This window comes from Zeus faber (assembly GCF_960531495.2).
Source record: "Zeus faber genome assembly, chromosome: 9".
Taxonomy (NCBI): Eukaryota; Metazoa; Chordata; class Actinopteri; order Zeiformes; family Zeidae; genus Zeus; species Zeus faber.
Genome location: NC_137197.1, coordinates 1,020,755 through 1,030,014, shown reverse-complemented (window position 1 = coordinate 1,030,014; position 9,260 = coordinate 1,020,755). Strand labels below are relative to the sequence as shown.

The 9,260-nt window shown below is 43.4% G+C and overlaps 1 protein-coding gene across 1 annotated transcript in view; it reads left to right on the top strand.

Annotated features, from left to right (window-relative positions):
* Nucleotides 1-9,260, top strand: part of plekhg2 (pleckstrin homology domain containing, family G (with RhoGef domain) member 2) — a gene marked incomplete at its 5' end in the record, with an annotated part of 42,144 nt that overhangs the window by 15,416 nt on the left and 17,468 nt on the right. Inside the window, 6 exons of the mRNA XM_080007275.1 lie at nt 317-391; nt 731-811; nt 1,219-1,268; nt 5,843-5,917; nt 6,003-6,092; nt 6,481-8,194. Coding sequence (XP_079863401.1) covers nt 317-391; nt 731-811; nt 1,219-1,268; nt 5,843-5,917; nt 6,003-6,092; nt 6,481-8,194 — 2,085 coding nt within the window. The remainder of the gene's footprint in view (nt 1-316; nt 392-730; nt 812-1,218; nt 1,269-5,842; nt 5,918-6,002; nt 6,093-6,480; nt 8,195-9,260) is intronic.

The following is a 9,260-nucleotide window of genomic DNA, read 5'->3' as shown; positions in this document are numbered from 1 at the left end:
CACACTAACACACGCACAGATTCATGAATCAATCACTTCATAATGTTTTCCTGGTGATTTCATTTTGCAGATTAAAATTTTAAACAGAGGAACGCTGTTTTGTTTACTTGCTGTTTTGTTTACTTGCTGTTTTGTTTACTTGCTGTTTTGTTTACTTGCTGTTTTGTTTACTTGCTGTTTTGTTTACTTGCTGTTTTGTTTACTTGCTGTTTTGTTTACTTGCTGTTTTGTTTACTTGCTGTTTTGTTTACTTGCTGTTTTGTTTACTTGCTGTTTGTTTGTTTGTTTGTGCGGTGTGACATCACTTCCTGTCCAGCTCCCCAGTTGGAGGCTGACGGCCTGATGAGGAGCTCGGCGTCGCCCACATTCCATCGTGGCCGACGAGGCTCAGGTGGGTTCAGGGATTTACTGACTGTTTCTGTTATTACTGGATGTTTCCAGTGAAACGTTTCTACTTTTTCCATTGACTTCCTGGAGCAGCCTCTAGCGGCCGATGTGGGAAGTGCAGGTTAAAGTCGTTGAGCAGAGCAGTGCTGCCTTTACTGGTGTATGGTGGTGTAAGGTGGTGTAAGGTGGTGTAAGGTGGTGTCATGTGATGTAAGGTGGTGTAAGGTGGTGTAAGGTGGTGTTAGGTGGTGTCATGTGGTGTCATGTGGTGTAAGGTGGTGTAAGGTGGTGTCATGTGATGTAAGGTGGTGTAAGGTGGTGTAATGTGGTGTTTGCCCTGCAGAACCCCCCGAAAAACCCAGGAAGAGTCTTCCACTGCTGCTGGAGGGAAACCTGCCCTACAAACGCAACAGGAGACAGTCAGGTAGACAGACAGATGGACAGACAGATGGACAGACAGATGGACAGACGGACAGACAGACAGATGGACAGACCGACAGACAGACAGGTGGACAGAGAGACAGATTCTCTTACTCCTCAGTCATTTTTTTCAGATTAGTGGAAAATTACAAAATATGTTTTATTCTACAAATATTATTTGATCTGATGATGAATTATGATTTAAATTCATAATTGTTCAGTTCAACTGAGGATGGAGCAGCAGCAGCAGCAGCAGCAGCAGCTCCACCAGGGGGCGTCGCTCCTTCCACCAAACATCACTTTGATTGTGATCATTAGATAAAAGTGCAGAATGAACCTTTATAAAGAAACTTTATCAAATGAAGTCGTTCATCTCCTCCCCCCCCCTCTCTCCCTCCCTCCCATGTTCAGCTCCAGCGAAAGATATTGAATCTGCTTTCTGCTCTGAGGGTGAGGACGATGTTTGTGTTTAACAGTACATTACAAGTTTTTGTTGTTTTCTTCATTCATTCGTCTTCCAGTTTGTTGTGCCACTGGAATCAGTAAATAGCACATGTTAAATAAAAGGTTTTAAAACGTTGTCTCTCTCTCCCCTCCACCTGTCTCCCCTCCACCTGTCTCTCCTCCTCAGGACCTCTCAAGGTGAGTAGATGTGTTGGAGGTTGATGAACATGAGGCTTTGTAACCATAGCAACCTTCCTTTAAAAATCATCCATCCATCCATCCATCCAAACTAGGTTTCATTCATTCTATGTAATGAATTCAATATATTTATTCAATGTATTTAATTAGTTGTATTTGTAATATTCATTTAATTTGTTGTATTTGTATAATTTATCTAATTTATTGTATTTGTAATATTCATTTAATATGTTGTATATGTAATATTCATTTAATTTATTGTATTTGCAATATTCATTTAATTTATTGTATTTGCAATATTCATTTAATTTGTTGTATTTGTAATATTCATTTAATGTGTTGTATTTGTAATATTCATTTAATATATTGTATTTGCAATATTCATTTAATTGATTCTATTTGTAATATTCATTTAATTTGTTGTATTTGTAATATCCATTTAATTTATTGTATTTGTTATATTAATTTAATTTGTTGCATTTGTAATATTCATTTAATTGATTGTAATTGTAATATTCATTTAATTTGTTGTATTTGTAATATTCATTTAATATGTTGTATTTGTAATATTCATTTAATTTATTGTATTTGCAATATTAATTTCATTAATTATATTTGTAATATTCATTTCATTTGTTGTATTTGTAATATTCATTTCATTTATTGTATTTGCAATATTCATTTAATTGATTGAATTTGTAATATTCATTTCATGTGTTGTATTTGTTATATTCATTTAATTGATTTTATTTGTAATATTCATTTAATTTGTTGTATTTGTAATATTCATTTAATTTGTTGTACTTGTAATATTCATTTAATTTGTTGTATTTGTAATATTCATTTAATTTGTTGCATTTGTAATATTCGTTTAATTTGTTGTATTTGTAATATTCATTTAATTGATTGTATTTGCAATATTCATTGAATTTATTCTATTTGTAATATTCATTTAATTTGTTGTATTTGTAATATTCATTTAATTGATTGTATTTGTAATCTTCATTGAATTTGTTGTATTTGCAATATTCATTTAATTGATTGTATTTGTAATATTCATTTAATTTGTTGTATTTGTAATATTCATTTAATTTGTTGTATTTGTAATATTCATTTAATTGATTGTATTTGTAATATTCATTTAATTGATTGTATTTGTAATATTCATTTAATTTGTTGTATTTGTAATATTCATTTAATTTGTTGTATTTGTAATATTCATTTAATTTGTTGCATTTGTAATATTCATTTAATTGATTGTATTTGTAATATTCATTTAATTTATTATATTTGTAATATTCGTTTAATTTGTTGTATTTGTAATATTCATTTAATTGATTGTATTTGCAATATTCATTTAATTTATTCTATTTGTAATATTCATTGAATTTGTTGTATTTGTAATATTCATTTAATTGATTGTATTTGTAATCTTCATTGAATTTGTTGTATTTGTAATATTAATAGAATTTGTTGTATTTGCAATATTCATTTAATTGATTGTATTTGTAATATTCATTTAATTTGTTGTATTTGTAATATTCATTTAATTTATTCTATTTGTAATATTCATTTAATTGATTGTATTTGTAATATTCATTTAATTTGTTGTATTTGTAATATTCATTTAATTTGTTGTATTTGTAATATTCATTTAATTTATTCTATTTGTAATATTCATTTAATTGATTGTATTTGTAATATTCATTTAATTTGTTGTATTTGTAATATTCATTTAATTTGTTGTATTTGTAATATTCATTTAATTGATTGTATTTGTAATATTCATTTAATTTATTCTATTTGTAATATCCATTTAATTTGTTGTATTTGTAATATTCATTTAATTTATTCTATTTGTAATATCCATTTAATTTATTGTATTTTTTATATTCATTTAATTTATTCTATTTGTAATATTAATTTAATTTGTTGTATTTTTTATATTCATTTAATTTATTGTATTTGCAATATTAATTTAATTGATTGTATTTGTAAGTTCTCATGTTCATCCAAATGTTCACACGCGCACGCCCCTGTGTGTTGCATAGACTTTGGCACTTTTGTGTTTTGTCTCACAACACAACACAACACAACACAACACAACACAACACCACAACACAACACCACACACCACACAACACCACAACACAACACAACACAACACAACACCACAACACAACACCACACACCACACAACACCACAACACAACACAACACAACACAACACCACAACACAACACCACACACCACACAACACCACACACCACACAACACAACACAACACCACAACACAACACCACACACCACACAACACCACAACACAACACAACACCACACAACACCACACAACACCACACACCACACAACACAACACAACACCACACACCACACAACACCACAACACAACACCACACAACACATTTACATTTAGTCATTTATCAGACGCTTTTATCCAAAGCGACTTACAAGGGAGAATAACATTCAAGCTACATTGCGACAGAGATCACAACAACACACCACACAACACCACACAACACCACACAACACCACACAACACCACACCACAACACAACACCACACAACACACAACACAACACAGCACCACACAACACCACACAACACCACACAACACCACACCACACAACACCACAACACACAACACCACAACACAACACCACAACACAACACCACAACACAACACCACACACCACACAACACCACAACACAACACAACACCACACAACACCACACAACACCACACACCACACAACACAACACAACACCACACACCACACAACACAACACAACACCACACACCACACAACACCACAACACAACACCACACAACACATTTACATTTAGTCATTTATCAGACGCTTTTATCCAAAGCGACTTACAAGGGAGAATAACATTCAAGCTACATTGCGACAGAGATCACAACAACACACCACACAACACCACACAACACCACACAACACCACACAACACCACACCACAACACAACACCACACACCACACAACACCACAACACAACACAACAACACACAACACCACAACACAACACCACAACACAACACCACAACACCACACCACACAACACCACACCACACCACACCACACAACACAACACCACACAACACCACACAACACAGCACAACACAACACAACACAGCACCACACGACACCACACAACACCACACCACACAACACCACACCACAAAACACCACAACACCACAACACAACACCACAACACACAACACAACACCACACAACACCACACAACACCACAACACAACACCACAACACCACAACACAACACCACACAACACCACACAACACAACACAACACAACACCACACAACACAGCACAACACAACACAACACAGCACCACACAACACCACACAACACCACACAACACCACACCACACAACACCACAACACCACACAACACCACAAAACCACACAACACCACAACACACAACACCACAACACAACACCACACAACACCACAACACAACACCACACCACACAACACAACACCACACAACACCACACAACACCACACACCACAACACAACACAGCACAACACCACACCACACCACACCACACCACACCACACACCACAACACAACACAACACCACACAACACAACACCACACAACACAACACAACACCACACAACACCACACAACACCACACCACACCACACCACACCACACCGCACAACACCACACCACACCACACAACACAACACCACAACACCACACAACACAACACAACACAACACCACACAACACAACACAACACCACACAACACCACACCACACAACACCACACAACACCACACAACACCACACCACACCACACCGCACAACACCACACAACACCACACAACACCACACCACACCACACCACACCACACCACACCACACCACACATGCTTCATCTGATCCATTGATGTGAATGTGCTCCGCCCCTTTTCAATCAGATTTGACCAAATATGGTGTTACCAGGAAGCAGGAGAACTGCCTTCAGTGTGTCTCCCTGTCTCCCTCTATCTCCCCCTGTCTCCCCCGTCTCCCTCCTTCTTAACCTGTCTCCCTCTATCTCCCCCTGTCTCCCCCGTCTCCCTCCTTCTTAACCTGTCTCCCTCTATCTCCCCCTGTCTCCCCCGTCTCCCTCCTTCTTAACCTGTCTCCCTCTATCTCCCTCCATCTCTCCCTGACTCCCCCGTCTCCCATCTTCTTAACCTGTCTCCCCCATCTCCCTGCATCTCCCCGTCTCCCCCGTCTCCCTCCTTCTAACCTGTCTCCCTCTATCTCCCCTGTCTCCCCGTCTCCCTCCTTCTTAACCTGTCTCCCTCCATCTCCCCTGCCTCCTCCTCCAGTTGCCGAGCAGTGAGCTGGAGCTCCACCTAGAGGACGCTGTTGGAACCGTCGCCCTCAAGGCTCCGACACCACCGGTACCAGCGACTCCTGTCTGTCTGCTTGTCTGTCTACCTGCTCCTTCATCACATTCTTCTGACGTGTGTGTGTGTGTGTGTCCAGGAGGAGGAGCTGGCCCCCCTCAGTGCTCCTCTGACTCTCTCCATCACTGAGGAGATCCTGCAGCTCATCAACCAGAACCGAGCCCCAGAGGTACTACAAGTACTACAAGTACTACTACTACAGAACTACTACAGTACTACTATGACAACACAGCTACTGTACTACTACTTCTACAGCACTACTACAATACTACTACTACTACAGTACTACTTCAGTAGTAGTAGTAGTATCCAGCACTACTACAGTACTACTACTACTACAGTACTACTACTACAGCACTACTACTACCGTGCTACTACTACTACTACTACTACTACTACTACTACTACCAGCACTACTACTACAGTGTGTGTCAGTGTGTGTGTCAGTGTGTGTGTCAGTGTGTGTGTCAGTGTGTGCGTGTGTCAGTGTGTGTGTCAGTGTGTGTGTGTTAGTGTGTCGTTGTGATTCCACATGGTTTGGTTTGTTTTCTCCTCAGGCCTTGGAGCCGCCTCCACCCGACCAGAACGACTTCACCTGCCCCCTGCCCCCCCTCACCTGCCCTCCCAGCCCGGGGCCCATGGGAGGCGGAGGCGACACGGAGGAGGGCGGGGTGAAGTTGGAGGTGGAGGTGGAGGCGGATGTGGAGTTGGAGGCGGAGGTGGAGGCGGAGGTGGAAGCGGAGGTGGAGGTGGAGGAGGATCAAGCTCCGGCTGCTTCAGAGGAGACCGGGGGGAGAGAGGAGAGTGATGATGGAGAAGGACAGAACAGCGTGGTCAGTCCGTCTCCTCCCTCCCCTCCTCTCCTCCTGTCGGCCTCTCAGCCCGTCTCACCTCCGGCCGCGGGAGGGGAGGAGAACGCAGACACTCCCCCGTCTCACCCCTCGCCTCCCAAACCAGCGCCCCACCTTAATGAGCACCACAAGAAGATCATCGAGAAGATACGTAGCTACTACGAGGCAGCAGCCGACACTCCTGAGGAAGAGGTGGAGAGGGGTGGAGATCAAGAGGAGGAGGTATGGAGGGATGGAGAAGAAGAGGAGGAGGAGGAGAAGGCAGGGCAAAGAAGATGCAGCAGCTTCTCCCAAATCCCCTCCGGAGAGGTGATGGAGTCGCTGTCCCGCTTTGACCCGTCTAGGCAGCAGGGGGAGACAGAGAGCCAGAAGAACCTGTCTACAGATGGAGAGGCGGAGCCTTCGCTCGCCCTCTCGTTGGCTGCTCCAGCTGAGGAGGCGATCAGCGCTTCAGGTGGAACGAGCCCGACCCAAAATGAAATGAAGAGTAGGAGGAAGGAGAACCACATGGATCCAGACCTGGTGTCAGAACGGGGGATCAAAGGAAACCAAGCGGAGGAAACGGAGGCAACCGGTGCCGTCATCAATGGACCGTCGGAACCAGGAAACTCCCTCGTCTTCATGAAGCACAAAGAGACAAGAACCACCAGCAAGGAAGAACCTGGAGTCATAACCAGCAATGCCAGCTCTCCAAACGCTCCAGTTCTGAACGGACAGCAGCAGAACCACGCAGAACCAGCAGAACCAGCAGAACGGGAAAAGGTTCATCCAGAGCCAGCAGAAATCCCAGACAGGAAGAGAGGGTCCGTTTGGACCATGGGGAGAGAGGCGGTCCATCCCAGCAGCACCCTAGAGGAGCTTCCCAAAGGAGGGTGCTGGTCCCGACGCCCCAGAACCCTGCTTGAGGGTCCCGGGCCAAACCTAGCGGGTATTGGACTGTTTGAGGTGGGGCCGGCGGTGCACCCGGCGTTACTGGAGAACTCAGAGCGGATTCTGAACAAGGTCCAGGCCCTGGCCCGTATGTACAGTGCCAAAGCCAGCACCATGAAGGTTCCCCTGCACCAGAAACGGGCCGGGGCGGGTCATAACACAGCAAAAGCTTTAGCCAGGCCAGGCGGGGGTCCTCAGAGTCATAGCCAAAATCGGTTTCAGTACCAAACGCAAGTGCAGACCCAAGCTAATCCCAGACAGAACACAGAGTCCCAGAAGCACTGTCCGGGGCAACCGGAGAGCGACAGACCGGCCAGTATGATCCATATCAATACCAAAGACCAGAACCAAACACGCAGCCAGACCTGCGGATCCAGCCCGTTCCACACTCCAACGGGTCTGCAGTACGGACGGCAGGGTGATGAAGGGATGGCAGAGAAGGAGGCAGAAGACAGGATGATGAAGAGGTCAGAGAGCTGGACGCTGGATGGTAAGTCAACTTTAAAGAAGGGATCAGCTGATGAGGGATCCGCTGTAAACCCGCTGAGATACTGTTTAAACTATATTCCTTTCAATATATTGCAACGAAAACATTAGTTTGTGGCTGTGAAGTAAATCACAACAAAGTTTAACAGAAATCGTGTGCCAGTGACTGAGGCCTTAGGCCACTTTAGGCCACTTAAGTCACCTATGGACCACTTTAGGACACTTTGGGTTGCCTTCGGTCACCTTAGGTCACCGAGGAATACTTGTAATTTCTGTGCTTTTCTCCTTCTTTGGTTTTATAAAATGCTGTGCATATCTTTAAACACTTTGAATTGTCCTCGTTGATGAAATGTTTTGTACAGATGAACTTTAGTAAAAGAGAAGGATCGACCGGGCAAAGGCTTGAGAAAGATCAACATCCTCTGTGTTGCTTCCTGCTTCCGGCTTTCCTTCATGATTCCTGCTTCTTCCCTTCCTGCTTCCCGCTTCCCTTCCTGCTTTCTACTTCCCTTCCTGCCTTCCGCTTCCCTTCCTGCTTCCTGCTTCACGCTTCCCTTCCTGCTTAGTGCTTCCTTTCCTGCTTCCTGCTTCTCTTACTGCTTCCCGCTTCCTGCTTCCCTTCTTGCTTCCTGCTTCATGCTTCCCTTCCTGCTTCCCTTCCTGCTTCCTACTTCCGGCATCCCACTTCCCTTTCTGCCTTCCGCTTCCTTTCCTGCCCCCTGCTTCCCTTACTGCTTCCCGCTTCCGTTCCTGCTTCCTGCTTTCCTTCCTGCTTCCTGCTTCATGCTTCCTTTCCTTCTTCCTGCTTCTCTTACTGCTTCCCGCTTCCGTTCCTGCTTCCTGCTTCCCTTCTTGCTTCCTGCTTCATGCTTCCCTTCCCGCTTCCCTTCCTGCTTCCTACTTCCGGCATCCCACTTCCCTTCCTGCCCTCCGCTTCCTTTACTGCTTCCTGCTTCCCTTACTGCTTCCCGCTTCCGTTCCTGCTTCCTGCTTTCCTTCCTGCTTCCTGCTTCATGCTTCCCTTCCTGCTTCCCTTCCTGCTTCCTGCCTTCTCCTTCCCTTCCCACTTC